At 49.6% G+C, this 24,167-nt stretch overlaps 1 protein-coding gene across 4 annotated transcripts in view; it reads right to left on the reverse strand.

Moving 5' to 3' along the window:
• Positions 1-24,167, reverse strand: part of DVL1 (dishevelled segment polarity protein 1) — a 940,598-nt gene that overhangs the window by 80,850 nt on the left and 835,581 nt on the right. For all 4 annotated transcript variants that reach the window (XM_069610109.1, XM_069610108.1, XM_069610110.1 and 1 more), the window contains 2 exons: positions 2,475-2,568; positions 1,237-1,306 (listed from right to left, as the gene is read on the reverse strand). In XM_069610109.1, the coding sequence (XP_069466210.1) occupies positions 1,237-1,306; positions 2,475-2,568 (164 nt within the window). The remainder of the gene's footprint in view (positions 1-1,236; positions 1,307-2,474; positions 2,569-24,167) is intronic.

Genomic DNA, 24,167 nt, shown 5'->3' on the forward strand with positions numbered 1-24,167 from the left:
GTTCCCAGTCTACCCCTGTTTCCAAGTACCTCAAGATCTGTTTTCTGGTTGCGTGTTATAAATTGTCCTCAGCAAATTGGTTGCTTTTGCCAAGGGAGGGAAGATAAGCGTGACTTTGCAGATGGTATTCTGAGTCACTGGTAATCATGCATGTTCTGCGATGTGACCTGGATTCATGCCATGTACCAATGCCATTTGCACGGTCTCGAGGTGCTCTGGCAGATGTGAAAGATGGGGATGGGTTGGGTTAATGGGGAGAGAGGGAAAAGGCAAGAGACTGATTTCTGCTGTGAACTATTTCTTTCAACCTGCACCTTTTCTTGCTATGTTACTCTTACACCATTTTATGAAATGCTTTCAGATCCCATGGGTTCTGTTGCCTGAAGCACTCTGGTGATATAGTAGCGTGTGCTTTATGTTTTAAAGCATAGCCTCTCTCGTACGCAATGTTAGCCAACACGCTGCAATCACACGTGATCCTCATCATGGATGTTTACCACCTCATGTAGTAAAAGTCACACCTTGACCCTAAAAAATGGACTCACAAATACTCCAGGAGCAGTAAAGTAGCCCCACCGCTATCCCAGACAGAACTGTGTGCATTTTAGTCACCCCATTCCCATGCAGTGGAGACAGAATTCTTACTCAAAAACAGTAGACAAACCTCAACTCTATGCACGAGGCCCACTCCTTCCCTATGCACTGGAGTACGCTGCAGTGCACTCGCACTGCTTCCATATGTATCAGTCATCGTATGCCAATGATTTGGAGCGGAGGGTCTGAAAACTCCACATGCGTTTTTGACTACAACTCCCATCAGCCCCAGCCAGCACTGTTGATGGTGACAGATCATGGGAGAAGTGTTCCAAAATGCGTGGGGAGTCCACATTTAGAGTAACACACCTAGAGCATGAACGGCAGCCACTCATTTCCAGTGCAATGGAATCACCATTCTTTCAAGGACAGCCGTCACCCCACTGCCATACAGAGAAGCCTGGGGACTGGAACGACCCTTTCCTTGTGCAGTAAAGACGACGGGAAACCCCGTAACTACCTTTCAGGATCATATATACAAAGCGTTCATTACAATGGGCGTGCTCCAAACATCTGGTGCGATGGAAAGGCTCCACTCTGCAAACGTTCTGATGCATGCAGATGTCTGCGCACCCATCCAAAGCTATGGGTATCAACCCACCCAAAACAAATTGCCCCGCCCCCCGGGTGCCCGGTCCTTACCCATATTGAGCGTGACCGTGATGATGTTCAGGGACATGGTGGAGTCAGTGATGCTGCTGAACGAAGAGGACTGCAGGAAACATGGAAGAAAAGAAGGCATTTAGGGGGCACCTCTTTAAACTTCGGGGTGTAGCAATCCAGCAGAGCAAACGACTTTACAGCGAGAATACTCGATTCATTTAGGGTCCGCGTTCCATCCTTCTGCTGCCTCCTCCACCCACAAAACTCAAGAAGCACTGAGCCCCAGGTCCTAGACCCATTGGCAAAGCTAATTGTCTTAGATTTGCTAGACACAGCCAGGTCCTCCCATTCAGATATTTCTAACATTACAGCATTTTTATATTACACTGTTCTACAAAGGATCCCAGTGCAGCTCATTACAGTTCAATGCCTGTCTTAACCTTTTCTTTACAAAACAATAATAAAACATTACTACTAGTCTTTACCTTTCTATACAAAAGAAAAAGTGACAAGCTGAATACTAAGCTCTCTGCTGGGAGGATGTTGTATTGGTTGGAAATGAAGTGGTTGATGGCACTTTAGTTTAGACGTTTTGGACGCCCAGATGACTCCGGGTTGAATGAACCCACGACCTTTCAGGCGGGTGCTTTTGCGGGCAGTTTTAAATCACTTAAATGCCACATAATCAAGATAAGGATAATCTGATGGGCAGAAGAAAACCACTAACTTTCAACCACGTTTTTGTAAGGGTATACAGGACTGTAATGTCATGGCTGGTTAATATGACAAGGGATGGAGATAAAAAAAAAGCGTTCTTAGAAGTACCAAATTAGATGACATCAATATAATGTGACAATCGATTGACACAACAGAGGCTGGATAAACGTCACCAAAGAAGTACATCACCCCTCAAATGCCACCAGAGACACCTCTGAGCCCAGATGATGGGGGCCAAAGCAACTATCAATCCACAGCCATCAGGGGAAATCCGGAACTGGGAGGGATATGCATGCATAGCACTGAATGGCTACCATTTTCTCCATTTCTCCATGTAATGGCTTAGGATTGGTCAAGTCACAAGGTGGCTGTAGGTCCCACGAACAATTCACATGGGAGCAAGGTGTAGGAGCGCAATATAACTAGCTCCCCGTCTAGGATTTGATCGATCAAGTCTTTATATCCGGAGGCGGAAGGCTTATAACACAAATCGGGAAGTTTTCAAACAGGCTGGTAACTGGCTCAGAAGCTCTGGCCTGGTGGCAACCCCGCACTCTTACCCGGTCGATCTGACGCATCCGCTGCTTCCGACGCCTTTTTTTCTGTTTCCTGATCAGCCGGGAGGAGGTGCTCTGCTCCGTGGAGCCACTGAGCCTGTGGGAAGAAGAGCAACACCAAGTCACCCTAACATGTCATGTACGGCGCTGTCACGTCTTTCTTTCGTTGGAGAGGATAGACAAGGCTCTGGAAGCAAATGATGGCAACAAAATACCCAAATTCTTAGATGACAGGGATGTCTGGAGTATTAACAGAATGAATTATAAGATACAGACGGCCGAAGGAACTTCAAGGCCCATGTAGCCTGGACATGTATCTGCTTCCAACAATACCACATACTTAATTCGGTCTCCAAAAACATGTGTGCACTTGCGGTTCGACTAATCTGTCCCAAAACTGATACTACATTTGCCAAATCATTCCTACTAGGATGTGTTCATATGCATTAGTCACCTTTTCTGCGAAGGCCCATCTCCTGTGAAGTCCCATCACCTGAGAAGTCCCATCACCTGGAAGGACTTATCTTGAGCGCACGCTGTGAGCAGCGGGCAAGCATTGCAGAAAATCTCTCTCTCTCAGTATCTCAGAGGTGTGATCTTCCTCTCAGAGCCGTGCACAGCGGCCATTTACCTATGTCAGCACTCAGAGATTCATTCTCCCGCCCTTCCCAGCACTGCATGTGTGCCCTGTGCCCCGCCCTTCCCAGCACTGCATGCATGCGCTGTGCCCCGCCCTTCCCAGCACTGCATGCGTGCGCTGTGCCCCGCCCTTCCCAGCACTGCATGCGTGCCCTGTGCCCCGCCCTTCCCAGCACTGCATGCATGCGCTGTGCCCCGCCCTTCCCAGCACTGCATGCGTGCGCTGTGCCCCGCCCTTCCCAGCACTGCATGCGTGCGCTGTGCCCCGCCCTTCCCAGCACTGCATGCATGCGCTGTGCCGCTTCCCAGCACTGTATGCATGCGCTGTGCCCCGCCCTTCCCAGCACTGCATGCGTGCGCTGTGCCCCGCCCTTCCCAGCACTGCATACATGCGCTGTGCCCCGCCCTTCCCAGCACTGCATGCATGCACTGTGCCCCGCCCTTCCCAGCACTGCATGCGTGCGCTGTGCCCCGCCCTTCCCAGCACTGCATGCGTGCGCTGTGCCCCTTCCCAGCACTGCATGCATGCGCTGTGCCCCGCCCTTCCAGCACTGCATGCGTGCGCTGTGCCCCGCCCTTCCCAGCACTGCATACATGCGCTGTGCCCTGCCCTTCCCAGCACTGCATGCATGCACTGTGCCCCGCCCTTCCCAGCACTGCATGCGTGCGCTGTGCCCCGCCCTTCCCAGCACTGCATGCGTGCGCTGTGCCCCTTCCCAGCACTGCATGCATGCGCTGTGCCCCGCCCTTCCAGCACTGCATGCGTGCGCTGTGCCCCGCCCTTCCCAGCACTGCATACATGCGCTGTGCCCCGCCCTTCCCAGCACTGCATGCATGCGCTGTGCCCCGCCCTTCCCAGCACTGCACACTGCATGCATGCGCTGTGCCTCTTTCAGGGCTGCATTGTGATCTCTCTCTCTCTCTCTCTTTCTCTCATTGCCTTTCTTTCTTTCTGTAGCTGCGGGATTTATAAGGCATGAATGGAACACTCTCTCTCTCTCTCTCTCTCTCTCTCTCTCTCTCTCTCTTTCTCTCATTGCCTTTCTTTCTTTCTGTAGCTGCGGGATTTATAAGGCATGAATGGAACACTCTCTCTCTCTCTCTCTCTCTTTTTCTCTCTCTCTCTCTCTCTCTCTCTCTCTCTTTCTCTCATTGCCTTTCTTTCTTTCTGTAGCTGCGGGATTTATAAGGCATGAATGGAACACTCACTCTCTCTCTCTCTCTCTCTTCTCTCTCTCTCTCTCTCTCTCTGCATAAATGACAGTTACAAAGAAGCACAGTTTGCAAACCCCCCTACGGACCTCCCAGCTCATAGCGATTTTTCACTTGCAATATAGAACGCGAAATTTGTCCTTTTCAAATGTGAATTTGAACTGGAATTCTGTGACTTACTTTGGTACCTGCCACTATTTCAATTATGCATGCATGCAACAGACTATACCGATTTCTGCTGCAATATTACCTCTTGCTTGCTGCAGATGTTTTTAAGAACTGCTTCTATATTCTGGGTGGGCCTGCCTTTCTAACAACAGCTAGAAAGCCGCCAGACCCCCAGCAAACAAAGGCAAGAGTCCAGCGGTTTAGCAATTTTTCCTATCCGTCGTTTATACTTTTGAGTGGTTGAAAGCTCCGAGAACAAGTTATATTGTGTTCTGCGGCTGGGATTCATAGCGCGGCCGCTTGCATGGTCTCCTGCCACTCCTGTAAATGCATAGCTGCCATGTCGCCCAATGTCCTAGGAGACACCTTACGCCAGTCCTGGCTTTTAACTTTGCATGCTGGGAATTGAAGGCCCAAACTTATGATGGGAACAACAAAACTACAAGTCCCAGAATGCAATTAAGGCATCACCCGGCACGTGTCACGCGTAATGCGTAATGCGCAACGCGTGACTTTGGATCATTTAGGAGCTTTGAAACAGTACATAAATACTCTAATTCTGGTGAGGCCACAATGCCATGGAGGCCGTAGAAGTGAAATTGTCTTTAAAGGGAATGGGAGAAAAGATGTTTCCTTGTTATGTTTATTAGCTTTCTTCAAAGGTGATAAGACCAGAAAAAAGATCAAAAAGTAAATGATATGATATGATATGACATTTATAACGTGCCTGTACACAAGTGTTTCTAGGCGCTAACTGGAGACTTAGTCGAAATATATTTACACCTTTGCCACCCAATTGGATGGGTACAACTTATTTACAGTTAAGAGAACAATTGATGCTTCTGGTATTAGCAAACACTCAAGATGCGCGTATAGGAAAGTTTATAGAAATCAGAGGGAGAACTGAAAGCAGAGATAGAACGGGGGCAGGTGGAAGTAATCTGAGACAGAGGGAGAACCGAAAGCAGAGACAGAAAAGGGGCAGGTGGAGGGGATCTGAGACAGCGGGAGAACCGAAAGCAGAGATAGGAAGGGGGCAGGTGGAGGTGATACGAGACAGAGGGAGAACCGAAAGCAGAGATAGAAAGGGGGCAGGTGGAGGCGATCTGAGACAGAGGGAGAACCGAAAGCAGAGATAGAAAGGGGGCAGCTGCAGGTGATCTGAGACAGAGGGAGAACCGGAAGCAGAGATAGAAAGGGGGCAGGTGGAGGTGATCTGAGACAGAGGGAGAACCGGAAGCAGAGATAGAAAGGGGGCAGGTGGAGGTGATCTGAGACAGAGGTAGAACCGAAAGCAGAGATAGAAAGGGGGCAGGTGGAGGCGATCTGAGACAGAGGGAGAACCGAAAGCAGAGATAGAAAGGGGGCAGGTGGAGGTGATACGAGACAGAGGGAGAACCGAAAGCAGAGATAGAAAGGGGGCAGGTGGAGGCGATCTGAGACAGAGGGAGAACCGAAAGCAGAGATAGAAAGGGGGCAGCTGCAGGTGATCTGAGACAGAGGGAGAACCGGAAGCAGAAATAGAAAGGGAGCAGGTGGAGGTGATCTGAGACAGAGGGAGAACCGGAAGCAGAGATAGAAAGGGGGCAGGTGGAGGTGATCTGAGACAGAGGGAGAACCGAAAGCAGAGATAGAAAGGGGGCAGGTGGAGGTGATCTGAGACAGAGGGAGAACCGAAAGCAGAGATAGAAAGGGGGCAGGTGGAGGTTATCTGAGACAGAGGGAGAACCGGAAGGCAACGCAGCTACTCCGACGTGGCGCTAAAATTGATCGCTGGAGAGACTTCCGTCAGTGGAGAGCAAGGCTGCGGCAGGCGAAGTGAATGCGCATGGTCGGCGCGTTGAATGACGTTGGTGAGGCGGACTCAGGCAGGGCGGAGCAGTGTCTGGGTGGATGGTGCTGGGCTAGAGGAGGCAGAGCAGACTCTCCAGGCGGGTGCAGGGGGTGAGTGTGCATGGAGGAAATGGGAAGGAAATCAAAGGGGAGTGAGAAGGCTGAGAAGAAGGGGGAGGTGAAGTAGGGGGAGAAGATGGGGAAGACGCAGATTGTGAAATCTACATCTGTGGAGGGGGGAAGGAGAGAAGTGAGGGGCTAGATCGTGGCAGGTCTCCACAGAGGAGTGATGGAGGGGGGCTGGAACGGGGCAACTCTGGGTCGGGGACCCAGGAAAAGTGCGCTTTGGAGGGGCTGGAAGCCTCAGGGAGCGGTGTGTCTGGGGAGGAGAAGATGCAGTGTGACAGTGTGTGGAAGGTGGTGTTGAAGCCTGATAATCGCGAGAAGACGTTTCTGGGGGAGAATCCGATGGAGATTGCTAGATGGGTGAAGGCGGCTGTGGGGGATGTTACTCGGGTGCTAGTGGTAGCTGGGGGCCGGTTGTTGGTGGAGGGAACGGATGCTGATAGTAAGGCTAAGATTCTGGAGGTATGCTGTCTGGGTAGGCATGCGGTGCGAGTGTTTGACCAAAGTGGTGTGTCGTGTAAGGGGGTGCTGTATGGAGTGCCAGTGTCTGTGAATATGTCTGAGGTGGAGGAGCAGCTGGCAGGTGTGGGGGTGGTGGAGGTGTGGAGGTTGGGGAGGAGAGATGCACATGGGGATGTGGTGTCTACGACTGTGGCAGTGAGGTTTGCGAGAACGGAGTGCCCAGAGGTGGTGGAGATGGGTTATCAGAGGTTCCGTGTGAAAGTTTATGTGGTAATGCCGTTGAGGTGTTATAAGTGTCTGCAGTTTGGACATGTGGTGAGAGTGTGCAGGAATGAGAGGCATTGTGGGAGGTGTGGAGGAGATCACGATATTAAGGAATGCAAGATGGAGACCCCGGAGAAGTGTGTGAATTGTGGGGGAGCACACTCGACTGCGTTTAGGGGGTGTGAGAGCCACAGGGTGGCGAGAGAGGTGGTGCAGGTGAGGGTGGCGGAAGGTTTGTCTTATGCAGAGGCTGTGGCAAAGGTGAAACCGGTATGGGTGGTGAGTGAGGCGTGTTGGAGGGAGCCGGTGGTGGATGAGACTGTGGGAAGGAAGAGTAAGGTGGGTGAGGTGAAAGGCGTGGAAATGGTGGTTGTCCCGAAAACTGAGTTTATGTGCTTTATGGTGAGTGTGCTAGAGCTGGTTTAGGGGAATTTATCTGTCAGTATGTCGGATCTTACGAAAGGAGTGGTGGAAGCGGGCAGGAGGTTTTTGAGTGTTGTGGATGTGTTGGATAAGGATGTGTTTAGGATAGTTACTAAATTCCGGAAGCAGAGTGGGGTGTCGGCCTGAGGATTTTGAAGTGGAACACGAGGAGTTTGTTGAGGAATGGGCAGGAGTTGAAAGCAGTGCTGTGTGGGGAATTGAATGTTGATGTGGTTTGTATTCAGGAGATGTGGTTAAGGGGTGATCTGAGGTTTGTGATCCCGGGTTTTGAGTTGTTTTGTAAGGATAGGGTGGAGGGGAAAGGGGGGGTGTTGGTCTGGCAGTTCGGAAGGGGTTGGTTGCAAGAGAGATTGTGGTGGATAGAGCAGTGGAGGCTGTCGGGGCGGGGATTCGGGGAGGGGGATCGGAAGTATTGGTGTTAAATTATTATAATCCGTGTGAGGTGGTGGAGGTGGGTGTGCTGTCTGGAGTGATAAGGGGACATGTGGGACCTTGTGTTTTGTGTGGTGATTTTAACAGTGCCAGCACGTTGTGGGGTAGTGATCGGACAGATGCGAATGGGGATCTGTTGGAGGACATGGCGGATGAATTGTGTCTGTTTTTGCTGAATGATGGTTCGGGTACGCGGTTGGATGTGAGGACTGGGAAGTTGACGTGTTTGGATTTGACCTGGGTGTCTGCTGCGATTGTGGGAGAATGTGATTGGGAGGTGCGTGAGGATGGGGATATGGGGAGCGTCCATTCTGGTATTTTGATGACCTTGAGGGGTGAGGTAGGGATCAGGCCACGGATGTCTGGGAGCCGGTTGAATTTTAGGAAGGCTGATTGGGAGATGTATAAGGGAGTGTGTCGGGAATTGATTGTTCCCCGAGGTAGGGATGGGGGGGTGGATGAATGGAATGAGCATCTGGTGCAGGGAATGAGAGCAGCGTCTGTGGCGGCAGTTCCAGAGATTGAGAGGGGGAAGGGTGGGAAGGTCGAAGTTCCTTGGTGGTCGGTGGAATGTTCGAGGGCTGTGGCGGCGCGTAAGAAGGCTAGGGCCAGGGCGGTGAGATCAGGAATGTTGGTGGATTTGGTGGCATATAAAAAGGCTAAGGTAGTGGTGCAGAGGGTAATTAGGGAAAGGAAGCGTGGATATTGGAGGGGCTATTGTGGGTCCCTGGGGAGTGTTTCTGGTGTGGGTGAGGTTTGGAAACAGTTCAAGCAGATGTCCGGATTGATGAGGCCGCAGGGTGGTATGTCAGTGCTGTTGAAAGGGGAAGAGGTGGTCAGTGAGGATGGGGATAAGGGGAATTTGTTGGGGGAGTATTTTGCGGGGTGCACAGTTCAGGGAACCTCCCAGAAGTGGTGAGGCTAAGTATGGGTGTGGTTGAGGAGGAGATGCGGGAGATGTTGGCGGATGTTGGGCCTTGGGAGGAGCAGTATGAGGTTCCGTTTTCTATGGTGGAGTTGGATGGGGCGATACGGAAGGGGAAGTGGTCTAACCCAGGGGTGGATGGGGTCATGTATGTATTTTTGGAGAAGTTGCCAGTGGAATGTAAGTTAGAGGTATTGGCTCTGTTGAATGAGATCTGGAAGAGTGGAGTTTTGCCGAAGTTGTGGAAAAGAGCGATTGTGGTGGCGATTTTGAAGGGTGGCAAGGTTCCTACGGAGTGTAAGTTGTATAGGCCGATTGCGCTGACTGTTGTGCTGTGTAAGGTTATGGAACGGATGGTGGTTGAGCGATTTGGGTTTTATTTGGAGTCGAATGGGTGTATCAGTGATTTTCAGAGTGGGTTCAGGAGGAATCGGTTGGTGGTTGATCCGTTAGTGAGGTTAGTGACTGGGGTGGAGGAGGCATTGTGTGATGGGGAGTTGGTGGGAGCGTTCTTTTTGGATTTGGAGAAGGCGTATGATATGGTGTGGAAGAGTGGGTTGTTGGTGAGACTGTTGGAGATGGGTGTGAAGGGGAGGATGTTTCGGTGGATTAGGGCGTTTTTGGCTGATAAGACCTTTCAGGTGAGAGTGAAGGGGGTGCTGTCTGAAGTTTGGAAGATGGAGAATGGGACGCCGCAGGGGAGTGTGATTAGTGCAATGCTTTTTAATGTGATGGTGGATGGGTTGATTCGGGCTTTGGCGGGAATCGTGTGTCAGGTGGATTTCTTCACAGATGATGATGTGGTATGGGTAAGAGGGCGGAGTTTGTTGTTGGTGCAGAGTCGGCTGCAAGCTGCGATAGTGCGTATGGAGGAGTGGTGTGGGAAATGGGGATTTTCGGTGTCTGTGGATAAAAGAGTGAGCATGGTTTTCTCAAGGAAAAGGGTGCAACAGGAGTTGAACTTGGTTTTGAAAGGTGTGAGGGTGTAGAGCGTAGAGGAGTTTCGGTACTTGGGGGTGATTTTGGATAGGAAGTTGAACTGGAATTCGCAGGTGGATGGTGTGGTGGATAAGTGTAAACGTAGGTTGAATTTGTTTCGGGCGGTGTCTGGGAAAGAGTGGGGTGTGCAGCAGAAGTGTTTACAAATGTTGTATAAGGGGTTGATTTTGAGTGTGATGTATTTTGGATGTCAGGTGGCAGTGGATTTCACAGCGAGTCAGAAGCTGCGGTTGGATAGGGTGCAGGCAAGGGCATTGAGGGTGTGTTCGGGTGTGATGAGGTCCTCTCCAGTGAATGCGGTGCAGGTGCTTGTGGGGGAGATGCCGTTGGGGTTGAGGAGGAATGTGTTGAATATGAGGTGGTGGGTGAAGAGCAGTGCGAAGATGTGGCTCATCAGGTGAATGTTTGAAGTATAATTGGAGGTTTGACTACTATCGGGACCGGTGGAGGAGGAGGAGCACTTTGGGGTTTCACATGTGGGAGAAGGGGGTGCAGTGGGGTGTGGGCGAGTTGTTGGCTGTGACGGGTACGGATTTGGTGAGATGGCCGATGTGGATGATGGGGTCTCCAAAGGTGTGTTTAGAGTTGACGAGTGTGGTGTCGAAGAAGCTGGGTTTGCGGGGTGAGATCAAGACTTTGGGTCAGGCGTATGTGGCAGGGAAGGAAGGATGTAAGGTGTTCACGGATGCTTCGAAAGACCCTATGTCTGGGAGAGTGGGTATGGCGTATTATCTGGAAAGCACTGGGGAGTATAAAGTGGGGCGACTGACAAATGACGTGTCGATTTGTACGGCTGAGTTGGTGGTGATTGCATTGGCGATTGATAGGGTGTGCGAGTTGGGGTTTGAGAAGGTGGTGGTGTTCTCGGATTCATTGAGTGGGTTGCAGGCGATTGTGGCAGGGGATGGTGATAGGAAGGATGTGATTTTGGACATCAGGAAGAAGATTGATCGGTGTGTGCGTGGGGGAATGGATTTGGAGTTGGCGTGGGTCCCCAGTCACAGTGGCATTTTGGGTAATGAGTTGGTGGATCTGGCGGCGGGTGAGGGTTTGAGAAGGGGAGCGGTTGATGTGAGGTTGCCTTTGAGTGTGGATGAGGTGAAGGCTGTGGTGGTGAGACGGGTCATGGATGAGTAGCAGGAGAGGTGGGTGAGTGGGGTGAAGGGCATGTGGATGTTTGGTGTTTGTGGGAAAGTGTCGGTGAAGGTGGATGCAGGGAGTCTGGAATGGAGGAGCGGGAAGGAGGTGATGCTGAATCAGTTGAGGATAGGGCATGTGGGGCTGAATGACTGTTTCGAGTGGGGAAGCGTGAGTCGAGGGACTGTGTGGTGTGTGTGGTGCCTGAGACTGTGGGACATGTTCTGCTTAGGTGTGAGAGACATGTTGAGGAGAGAGAATTGATGAGGGTTTGGTTGTCTGCGCTGAGTGTGGCTGAGCTGAGTGGGAAGGCTTTGCTGGGAGGTGATGGGGTGAGAGGCAGGAGGAGCAGTGTGATGTTAGATTTTGTGAGGCAGAAGGGGCGGTGGGAGGAGTTGTGAGTTTATGTGAGCTAAGTATTGATTGGTGGGTCTGGTGCACATCATCCTTTAGGATGGGGAAGCGCCTGCGTGGGTCCGCCCACGCATCTGATAATTAAGAAGAAGAAGAAGAACGGGAAGCACAGATAGAAAGGGGGCAGGTGGAAGGGAAATGAGACAGAGGGAGAACCGAAAGCAGAGATAGAAAGGGGGCAGGTGGTGGAGGCGATCTGAGACAGAGGGAGAACCGAAAGCAGAGATAGAAAGGGGGCAGGTGGAGGTGATGTGAGAAACAATTAATTCCCAGATGTTATGTTACTTGTATTTATACAGTGCCCCGCTGCCTTTTCAAGTTCCACCAATTGCTCGTGCGCATCTGAAAGAGGGGGGACACGGCTTAGGTTAGTGGGGAGATAGCTTTGCTGCTGGGTTGATGTATGCAGTACGGAAGTACCGGATGTCTGAGTCATGGGCATAGAGGCGTGTGGGTCTAGAGAGACCTTGCATGCCTCTGGTGCACACTGCGAGGGTGCATTGCCTGGTGTGGTGGTAAGTTGGTTGCAGAGATGTAGTGGTCTGTTGTTTGATGTTTGTAGTGTGGGACACCATTACAGTCAGTTGGGCTCTGAAGACTGGTCAAGAGGGGTACTGCACACGCACGGGTGTCACCCACTCTGATTGTCTGTGTTATAGCTTATCTGTTAATATAGCGACTCGCTGTGCATTAAACAAGGCCCAGCCAGCAGCCCCCTTTCCTACCCAGCGTGAACTACTGCTAAAGACCCTGGGATGTGGGTGGTGCCACAGGGTGGGGGTGGGGGAAATAGACAGGACATAACTAATGGGCCTGCCCGCAGAGCTGACAGCCTGCGCCCCCTTCTCCCGGACAAATAGCTGCGCTCACCCCAGAACTAAACAAACACCCATCCCTCACACTTACGAGCCTAAAGATAGGGGCCGCTCATGTGAGACACACGGGAGGCATCTGCGGGGGGTGGTGGGGGGGTGCCCGGGGCCTCGTGTGGAGCCGTGGCTCTGTTTGGGAAACGCTTGGAAAGTCATGAATCTTACCACTGACTCGGGGATGAAGGTGTGCCTCTCCCCACCCCCGAAGCCTGGGGCAGGCGGGGGTGTCAGGACGGAGCTCGCAGGCTTCACATTACCACAGACACACACAGTAGAGAGAGGCACAGCCTCGGAGCCGCCCTCTGCTCCCCTGAGCGCACCTTAAATCACGGGGTCAGCAGGTTAAATAACACTTGAAGACAATATCACTCCTAAAAAAATGCTACATGTTCAGAAGAAAAAGACGGCCTTGGAAATCCCTTGAAGATGTGTGTTTCGTGATAACCCTGTCAAGGAAGGCACGTTTTAGGGATGATTCACAGGGAGGGGTAGGAGTGCTCTTTCCTTACTCCTCTTTGACAAGATAAGGCGAAACTTTTTTGTAGTTTGAGTTGGAACCCCTGTTCCACAGGAGACTTTAAATATGTGCGGCACAGAGACCCGTGTAATGTCAATGAGTACCATTACATTTCAGAATAATACCACCACTTATTATAGTGCTTAGAGGTGGGATGGAACAGACATGAAGCGCTGCCTAAGAACTCCCACGAATATCATATTAGTCGTGCCTTACCCCTAAGCAGGCATCTGCGTCTATCTATCTGGTGACCCTTCTTAAAAAGCCCTCTGTTTTAGACCTATTTTTTTTCTGAAGTGGACCTTGTCTCTCACTCCACTAGCGCCTTGACGCCTTTGGGCCTTTGTATGCGCTCTACAAATATCCATACAATACAATACAGCGCCTCACACTGTATAAGAGAACTGGAGCAGATAGGAGGCATGAAAAGGGGCCATAGATATCAGAGCAGCAGCCTGCGACCAACTCTGTTTGCTTGTAGTCAGATGGGGAGCACGCCTCCATTGTTTCAAACCCATTCTGACCCCCTCACGCTTACGTGTAGTTCACATAAGGAATATAGAGCATGGCCGACTCTGTCTTAAAACAGATTGTGGCTATACCAATGACACTGATTTAGACTCAGGACTGTATAAATGCCTAGGCTGGATTGTGACGCAATGACTTGCAGGAGAGCGAGGGTGAGTAGTGCTGAATGAAAGGCCTACTCAGTGCCACACTACAACTAAACCAGCAGAGGCCCCAAGCATGAAGGTGAAATAGGCACAGTATGAATGGAGCACCTCCTTCACCTCTTTAAGGTAGCACGAGCCGAAGGCAGTCTATACTCCTCAAGAGTAGCAGTCATTTATATAGCGCCTTTCCCTATGTGTATGGCCTCATCGCGCTTTGTGGTAGGAACGCCCTCCGGGACCGAAGTCTAGGTAGGGGAACATTCTCAGAAAAGGCTTAGAGTGAGTGTGTGCATTTGGCCAGGATTGGGAATTAGGTGGGCTGCCCAGGCTCCAGTAAGCAACCCAAGTGGTCAGGCCTGTGGATGGGTGCTTAGGGAGGTCAGGAGAGTGTATCTTCTAGGCATGATAGACAGGCTACCTTAAGATCTTGGGATCATAGGATTCTCTAAACACAGTAGACAGGCTACCCTTATAGTCTTGCTATATATCTTCTAAGTTCCATAATAGGCTACCTCAGGCGTGTGCGAGCTAGCATGTAAGCATAAAAAAATAATAGTACTGTGATACTCTGCTTAGAGTCCATCATGTCCAACACATCCATGACCGACCATGTGGATCGGCTGATAACTGACTTTACCAACACTTTTTCTAAAATGCTTGATAACATTGCTCCAGTAAAAACTAAACTAGTTAGAGACAATCCTAGGCACCAAAACTGGTTCACACCAGAGCTAGAGGTTTCGAAAAAGAAAAAACAGGCCTTGGAACAACTTTGGTTATAACATCCCTAAGACGCTACTCGGATGGAGTGGAAACAGTGGGAGAAGTCTTTTAAAGCCCTAATCATAGAGAACAAACATTTCTTCAACTCTCTGATTCAACAGGCTTTAAATTCAACTGGAAAACTTTTTGACATCTTCAAATCCCTGGAAAAAACCAAGGTCCCGGAATCCCCTTTTATAGTCACTGACCTAGATTGTTCTCGAACGCTTGCAGCCGTTAAGGAGAAAATTTCCACCGCCAGGGACACAATCTTACTATTCCAGGATCAAGACAATTGACCAGTCCCAAAGCTACTGAACCTTTCCGAAGTTCTACAGCGACAACACACCTTCAATGCTAGACACCCAGTCACTCTCGCACAAAAACCTAAGTGCAACAGGACACACCATCACCAGCATACTTGACCATAACAAGCCTAAACTCATGTAAACACCTCCAACCTCCAAGCACATCCATACACAAGAGAAGCACCACTAAATATGGACCACAACCCACCACAATGCAAACACCTCAAGACATTAAAGGCAAACACCACTCTCCCAAGAAAGGAACATAGGGACAACATTCATACAGATGGCCGGGTGTCCCTACAAAACAAATGCTTACAATTGTGGATGTCCAGTGAGGCCCAGATGGGATTTCTATACCCAGGTTACACCACTGAAGGTAAGGCAAGGGTAGCTGCAAGGTAGGAGTTTACACTTAGTAGCACTACATGTGGCCCAAGTGGACACAGGAGCAGGTATGAAAGCCAGCCACTCGAAATCCAATCAGGATGGGAAATGATACTAAGTAAGTCTAAGCCATTGGGGACAACTGCTATGACAGTGCATTTTGGCATTGGGGCTCCAGGTGTCGCAGGTGCAGGGCTCTTGCCTTTTGTTAAATATGAAAGCTGTGATTGGCAGTTCATCATTGGGATCTTGGATTCTGAGATATACATCTGACATCAATCAAATCCACGATTGATGCCAATCTTCAAAAGAGCTTAAATGTTATTAAACAACACCAAGGGCAGTGGGGACCTCTGAGGGAGGCCACAGTGTGTTGGGACAGGGTCAGAAATTAAGGGGCCAAGTTAGACCCTTTGTGTCCTATCCATGAGAAACAAAAAAACATAAATGGGTGAACGATGAGAGACCGGTATGGTCTTCAGCGGTGATGATAGACCGTCATGGCCGACCATGCAATGCTACTGAGATCATGCCATATTCCTGCTGCTTCCAATCCCTCTAAAAATAGGTGTTACATTGATAAGAAATGGAACCCCCCAGGATCAGGGCATTACCAAATGCCAGGGGTACCCAACATTTTTTTATCAAGAAATGCATGCAAGGCTTACAGGAGTACCTCTTACAGCGCAAATGTTGTGATTCTTATTCCACTTCAGACCTGCCTGAATACAAAATATTTCCCAAGCAGTTTGTTTGTGTTATGTTATGTTATTTGGCATTCATATAGCGGTCTACATATCATTGGCATGTCTTCAAAGTGCTGGTTGGTTGAACGCCCTCAGGGACCAAAGTCCAGCTCAGTCGAGAGAGTAAGGTGCCGTAGGGTGCTTGTGTGCACCGGTTATGTGTCCACAAGATACTGCAAGGAGCTGATTTTGAAACTGGCTGGTCTGAGGCTAAATGAGACTCGGTTATAAATGGACCAGCAGTGAGATGATGGCGCTTTCCCTCAATTTGCTGGGAGCTCAGATTAGGATTTTAGCATTCTGTAAATTGTTTTGCACATAAATATATAAAGAGGTGTGTGTGCACGGAAAAGCATAGGGGCCCTCAGCAAGGGTCTCTTGTAGGTATCCCCCTTTCTTTTGCCTGTGGACCCCGGTGTACTGCGCGTGTACACTGGGGTCGCCATTACTTGCAGTGAGTGGGAACGGAAGAAAGGCATTGCGGAAGCAACCGACCTCCACACTCTGCTCACGAGGCCACGTGCAATGGGACTATATTTTATAACTGTATCAGTATTACTTGCTTCCTCCCCCTGTGGCAAAGCCTTGACCACTGCGGCAGCAACCGACCTCCACACTCTGCTCACGAGGCCACGTGCAATGGGACTATATTTTATAACTGTATCAGTATTACTTGCTTCCTCCCCCTGTGGCAAAGCCTTGACCACTAGGAGGTGCTCAACAGAAATGCACTGAACCAATGGACTGTAACAAGTGGTAGTTTGAATCAGAGAGTTTCTTGGTGGCAGAGGCGTCGCTAGGTGGGTTTGGGTGGCTATAGCCCGGTCTTTTGGTTGTAGCCTCGGATAGAAGCTCAGGGGCTACGCCAAAAGGCTAGCTAGCCCCTAGTCCCGACAGTCCCGACATTAGAGTAGCCCCGGATCTTTTCCAGACCTAGCAACACCCCTGCATGGTGGGCCACAGCTAGAAACCAGAGACAGCTCCAAGTTACCAAACTTAAGTGCCCCCGTCAGGCAGTAGCGACTAGAAGCCCTGGCAGGACCAGCCCCTTCCCGCATCGCTGCAGATGTGAGGCCCTAAGGGGCACAGAGTCTCCTGAGAACACAAAGGCGGATTGTACGCTGCAGCCCCGGACCTTTCATCTGATGTAGGAGAGTAAATTGCCGAGGAATATTGTCTTACCACCAATAACCCCTGCTTTGAAATGCGACTATTGCCCGATTTTCCGAGCACTTAAATCTGACATTTTGTGGAGCCGCTGTGCAAAACAAGGTGAGCCAGTGAAAGCACCCAGCCAGCCCTATGACATCTGCAATGCCTGCAATCAGTCAAAGGAAAAGTTTCTGAAAACTACAGGAGTTTACAGGAAGGAGGGAACAGGTGATTCAAATATCCCACGTCGGTACTGGGCTGCCGTATAGCACACAACACACACACTGGCCGGCCTTTTGGAGAAGTGACAGCTACCGCCAGGCAAGGGACATGTCAGCTCACACCTAGGCTTGTGAACCTTGACAGCTGAGGCCTCTAACACACCCAATAGGCCAAACGCACCCAGGTGTCAAAATAACACTGCAATACCAGAAAAAGAAACCGTTACCGTAGTGACTGCTGGCACGAGAAAATCAAACTTTCCCTTTCATAGCTTTGTTCACAGCCAAGACCGTATCAGTGCTGGGTGTGCACAACCCCCGCTGATTTCGGCCCACCAGTACCATAGCGGCTTCTACTTAAGCAATACGCATGCAGGGTGGGCATTACCGCTTCAGGTAATGCCCCGGGGCCCATAGTAACAGGCCGAAGCGAAGCAAGGGCATTAGCGTAGCCTGAGGCGTTTATTGTTATTAGTACTCTGGCCCATAAATCAGGGGTACTAATAGTCTTTTTTGCAATTGAAAAAAAAGAAAAAAAGAAAAAAAAATGTTCGTTCGGGACGGGGAGAAGGGACTATAAGTATTCCCTCCTCCCTTTCCATGGTGGCCATTGAATCATTAACAAAAAAGTCAACAAACAAAATGGCCGCCATGGAAAGGGAGAAGGGACTGCATGTAGTCCCTTCTCTTTTTTCCATGGCGGCCATTGAAAAAAGAAAAAGAAAATGAAACTAAGAAAATGGCCACCATGGAAAGGAGAGAAGGGACTACATGGAGAGGAGGGACTACATGTAGTTCCTGCTCTCCTTTCCATGGTGGCCAGTCAGAAGGAACCCGAGAGACACGGCAGCAAGGGGAGCCTTGTCGGGCAGGTAAGGACCTGGCGAGGGCCAATCAGATTGTTTGTAACAATCTGATTGTCCCTTGCCGGGTACTAATAAGTGATATTTGAGGGAAGAAGGGTTGGTGCATGGAGGAAAGGGTACTATGTCTAGGAATGCTCTAGTCACTACGGTGAATAACTGTTTCTTATTCCTACATCCTGCCCAGGGGTGTTGCTAGGTCTGGAAAAGATCTGGGGCAACGCTAATGTGAGTACTGTTAGGACTCGGGGCTAGCTAGCCTTTTGGTTGTAGCCCCAGAGCTTCTATCCAGGGCTACAACCAAAAGACCTGGGGCTATAATGCCCCGTTCCCCCAGCGCCCTGCCTTAGCAACGCCTCTTTTCCTCATTGCCCCATTTCCTCAATACTTATGGAAGATTCAATTGTATAAAGCAATCCAGAATGTTCATTTGTTTCTTATAAACACTTGGAGGCTTAAAGGCACTACTTTGCATTGAAAGTGCTGTTTAGAAATTGAGAATCGCAGGAATTTTCAGTGGGGTTCCCATTAAGGTCATGCAACTAGCTCCAATGAACAAAACCAGTCTTTCTGACACAGAGCTTCCAGAATATGGGCTGGCATAACTATCACAGAGCTTCCAGAATGTGGGCTGGCATATCTATCTTGAACTTCTCAGTGAGAAGGAAATGGTTGAAGAAAAAAAGATCAAGGATAGCCCTCAGGCCTGCCTCGTTTTTATTTGGCATTGAGAAATTTCTTGAAGGAAAACTCCAGATCACTCTTATTGGGGGGAAATAGCTCTCAAGCCCACACAACGAGCCACTTTTTCACATCCTCTAGAAGGGGAGTTGAGTCAGGCTTCAAAAGAAGAGGGAATGCAGGATGGCAGGAAGGGAGAGATAGTTATTATCTCTTGGCTGCAACTGACCGGCGCAAGGATCTTTGGATCATGCGTACCACCAAGAGAGAGGAAGAGACAGCCTGCCCCGAACTTGAATGGCGTGGACCCGGCACACATGTCATTGTTTCTTGGGATCAGTGCAAGAGGTAAATTGTAATTGTTTATTTGTAAAGCGCTTATACACAAACCAAGTGCTTCAAAGTGCTTCAAGGTGGGAAGCGAACAAGGGGTTACAGTCGTCATTCTTAAGCCTTGAAGATTGCGCATGATCATAACTAGCATACTAAGGCAGAGGCATATCTACTAGTGTAAGTGCGTGACAAAGAGTGAGGAGAGAAGGGGGATGGCGACAAGGGAAATAAATGTACAGTACAATAAACTACAGTACTAGGCCTGGCTAGGGCGGGGATATAGGGTGGAGATACAGAGGGAGGACTGGACAGGCAGACTTGCTAGGCCAAGTACATTCAGAGTCATGCAAATGTGTAGAGACAGGAAGTGCGAGGGAGAGGGAGTGGGACAAGTGCGCCCAGTCCAGCATGGGCCAGGCTTATGTGCAGAGTGGTTGCCCCTCTCATGGAGCATAATTCAGTAGTGCCAAGCAAAGTGCAGAGGCCCGCAGGCAAGTGCAGGACTGGTGGGGGAGCCTGGGACCTGTAGGGCTCTGGGGGTACACCAGGCAACCAGTCAGCAAGCTGAGCAGGATGGGGGAAGAGGAAGAAGGAGGGAAAGAAGCAACGAAGAAGAAGAGAAAAGGAAGGCCTTGAGGAGTTTCTGGAGCTTAAGGAGGTCCGGTTCAAGACAGAGAGAGGCAGGGAGGCTCTTCCAGAGGGAAGCACCTGCAGAGGATAAAGATCTACCCCCAAATCTCTGTTTGGAACAGTGGCTCACCCATAGAGAGTTGGAGGAGGCCGAGCGGAGGACTCTAGAGGGAGAGTATTTGGGAAGAGAGTGTTGTAGGTAGTAGGGGACCCGACCACAGAAAGCCTTGTGGACTATGCAGAGGGACTTGAACTTGACCCTTGCTGCCACAGGGATCCAGTGGAGTAATTTTAGCACCAGAGAGATGCAGTCCCTGGGCTTGAGGCCAAGGATACATCTTGCGGTACTGTTCTGGATAAGTTGAAGAGGCCAGAGAGAAGAAGTAGGAAGATTGAGAAAGAGACTGTTGCAGTAGTCCAGTCTGAAGAGGACCAGGGCTCTGGAGACAGTGAGCCTCTGGCTCTGGGGGAAGGTGAGAAAAGGTAGAATACCTCTGAGGAGGTGTAGTTGGTAGTGAGATTTTGGTAGTGGTAGATAAGAGGCCATTGAAGAAGTCCTTGCTTGAGGATCTAGGCTAATTTCTGCTGTGACTTCTGGGATTGCAATCAGGGTTCCTAGCCATTTGCTCATTGGCCTTTTGAGTAGACATGTTTCTCTTGTTCCACCCATCATCTGTTGTAGAAATTAAAGAGTTCAAGGCTTCCAAATGGCAATATTATTTAGCATCACTTGTGTAAACCTGTTTGTGTGCTGTGTCAATATTGTTGGCCTCCTGATGCCCCGACTTGGACGCAGCCTGCTTATCAGCTGGAGGATAACACTGGAAATCACCCAGACCCCTCCAGAGAGTTCCTGCTACCAGGAGGGCATCTGCACTTTCCTGCCTAAGTTGGAGAGTGGCATTTTAGTACACTTTACTCCTATGCACCCCCCGAGAGCTTTTCCTCCTTGGTAACGAGCAACCCTGAATAAGGGGTGCTGCATCCTGCTGGTTTAGTGTAAAGACTGGCAACTGCTACCAATGTGGAATGAGACTGCAGGTATAACAACAAACATGTTTTTTCCCCAATATCAAGGGTCTACAGCAAGCATAAACATTTTTAATGGAGGGATAGAGAAAATGCAGTTTCTGCCTCATGTTTGCTGCCTCAACTAGCACTTCCTTCTGCACGGCCATGTTGAATCTGTGAGTACCCTTGAGTGACAAATCTTCACACAAAGAGAGTGAGAAAGACAGAGAAAGGGGGGGAGGAGACAGAGTACATCTGACACCTGGGGGATCTTCTGGGGAAGGGACTCCGACAAGGAAACACTTCCCACACCCCTGGGTGCCTGGCTGACAAGGGAATTCCTACCTCTCCAAACTCCTCCTTAGAAGTATGCCCAAGCAACTAACTTGGAGTTCAATTGGCTGCCTCTGAGGAAGGAGGGGGGCTCTATGTTGTTGCTCAGCTGAAGATCCAATGTAGATGCAAAGATACACTGCAAGAGGCATAGTAAGCTGTAGAATTGGAGGCTATGGCAGCACAGGAATAGGTGACTGCACCAGGAGTTGAATTGGGGTAGGCCCAGGGGATGGAGGATTCATAGCCATAGCCATTGCAGCTGGAAAATGTGCAGCTGGCAGAGGCATGATTTCCATAATAAGGCCTTTGAAGTCATCTGTAGAGTAGCAGCTGCATGACTCTGCAGGAAATCCCGCCCCCTGCCTCCTATATGTTGGAAATCGGAGACTGTGCCATGTTTGACACCAGCAGTTGGGCCAATTCCACAGAAAGTGTTTGAGAAAAAGGTATCAAACCCTATCAAATGCATCCCTGAATAGACGACAATCTGGGGGAGGAACTCCCTGAAGGGATATGAAGAAGAGTGAAAGAAGAGCTAGTGATGTCACAAGAGACGAGCGTGATGCACTGAGAATACTGACTGAAGAGAATGTATGGGTCTTACAGACATTGATGGCGAAGTTAAGAATCGAGTAAACTTTCATTAACAGAAAAGATTACACGCATGCAAAGTGCTATAGAAATACAACCGTTCAATGATTGTACAGAAGCTGAAACACAAGTAGACTAAGTGATCCTAGAAGCTGGGTATGCGTAGTGAATAGACTGCAGGGAAAGCCGCCATTGTGTAGAAGCTGGACATCGGTGTCATGAATTTTAGTAAGCCAGATCCCATGGAGAGGAAAGGTCGAGAATTGTGTCGCAGCATGAATAAGCTGAGATTGTGGAAGATCCTGACAGGGCTGTCTGGCCTGGCATCAAAACAAAAGTAACTAAGGTCGGTTATCAATTCTTGAATGCAATAAATGTTAGAAGGATGAATCATCCCTTATCGAGGGGCAAAGAAAGAGCACCACGAGTGTCAAGTTTTATTCATATAAGACATTTAAATGCTGCAGAATGAACCAGGATCATGGTCTGCTGTCACGTGAGCTGAGGATGGAAATAGAGTTGGGTTTGGAGTTCTAGAACAATATTGAAAGCCTGTACTCCCATATATTCCAACAGACAAGGATACTTTGCAAGGCCAAGTTCAAAGACAATCTGCTTGGCAGAAGGTATGGGTGATGAGAGATGTTGGGCTAATTGGGTGGGGAGGTAAAGTTAAGTCCACCTCCTGGCACCTGGGAATGAGTTTACGTGCTGCTTAGGGAACCGAATGTTCCAGACAAGGCACGAGAGTGCCAACCAATTGTAGAGGGCTGTATAACAAAGGCCTTATAGTTTGAGAGCCAATGATATACCATTTACTTAACAGTGTTGAAGATGACATGTTTTAGGGGTAGGCATAAGTTGTCCACCTGGCAGTAGACAGCCAATCACAGTCCCACCCCATATAGAAAGTATACTTAAATGTTCCCCTTGTACGTATCACTATCCCTTGTAGGTTTTTATTTTCTACGCAGTATGACGTCACTGCTGACTATTTGTTGCATATAAGGATGTGAAATTTGACAAGAACTGAGCGAACGTCCGTTGATGTCCCTTGTAACCTCCCTGTTTTAAATAATTTTTAATAAAAGAACAACCATTGCCATCTTTGTGAGTTGATTCGATTATTTGGACTCCATCCATTGCATGCACGCTACTAAAGAACCATAAGTTCAAATCCATAGTCTAGAACTTCATCAGCAACTGGAATCTGTCAAAGATTCTGTTCTCCTGACACTCTGGGATTGCTGTGTCACTGAGGCCATTCGCGTCCTTGTGGATGTCGAAGCGAGGGCGTGTTAATGGTTGACTATGTAATTTCATCCAAGAACATAACATATACTGAGGCGATTTGCCCCGAGGTGGCAGGCCCACCCTGTGGGTAATTGCCCACCACCCAAGGTAAGGGCCCGAGTGAAGCGAGGGTCCCTTAATGAGGGTGGCAGGATGTTACCCACAGGGTGGGCCCAGCCACCGAGGGGCATATCGCCATTAGCACCCGTGTAGTTCACTACATGGGTGCTAAATGGTTTACAAAAAAAAAGTGTTTTCTCTCTGTGAATGGAACGCCTTGCAGCATCCCGTTCTCGCGGAGAAAATACTATACCAACATGGCTGCCAGGGAATTGGAAGGCCTCTTCCATTTCCATGGTGGCCATACGGGGAAAAGAGCTGTGGTGGCGGATCCCTGCTGCCGCAAACAGGTAAGTGGGATGGGGAGGGAGAGGGAACCAAAACAAAAACGGGGTTGGTGGGGAAAGATGGCGGGCGGGGAGCCAGCCGTCAGGCAGCTTGGAACGTGACCTTTCACTGGTAATGTCAGCCCGCGTTCCTAGCCATCTGATGGGCTGGATCCCCTGCCCAGGCTGCTAATGTACATTAGTTTTGTGAACATGTGACAATTGTCAGTCTATAGCGTTCTTTTGGTTATCGAGTTCTAGCACGTTAGGCTTCTGTTTCTGCTTTGCTGTCCATTATGAATTTGTAGTAATATTTATTATTATTAGTTTTCTAGGACCATGCGGTTTACATTTTTCCCATAGGCTCTATTGTTGAGTATATGCTTGTTAATTACCAAGTTGCCGTGGGCTACGTGACACCTGCCTTTCCACTTATAGTCCAAAAACATAGAACATTAGATGAGGTTTTCGATACAACATAGTCCAATCTGTCTGATGCTAGGCAGTAAGGGAAACAAAAGTGCCCCACAGCATGGTAGTCAGTAAAGGAACCAGGGAGATCATATCATGTGACCCCAACCTTGTTGCTGTCTCCCCTGGGGACGAACCACCCAGGGAAATACTTTTAAAGGTCTCCTGAACCTCTTGAGACAAAGGCTTTGGTGGTGGGTCACATCTCATGTTTGCCTTTTTCCACAGCTGTTGATCAGCCATCTTGTACAAACCAGTACAGCCTGCTTTCTTAGGGATGTGCAGGATTTTACCTGCTAGATGGAGCCCCAATCCACAGGTCCCTGGAGGCCCTCCAGCAGAACCATGGTACCAGGCGCCAAAAGAACCTTGGGGGTTAACCTGGGAGGTGCAGAGACTGTACCCTT

This window comes from Ambystoma mexicanum, chromosome 8 (genome assembly GCF_040938575.1).
Source record: "Ambystoma mexicanum isolate Mex_15411 chromosome 8, UKY_AmexF1_1, whole genome shotgun sequence".
In the NCBI taxonomy this organism is placed as follows: Eukaryota; Metazoa; Chordata; class Amphibia; order Caudata; family Ambystomatidae; genus Ambystoma; species Ambystoma mexicanum.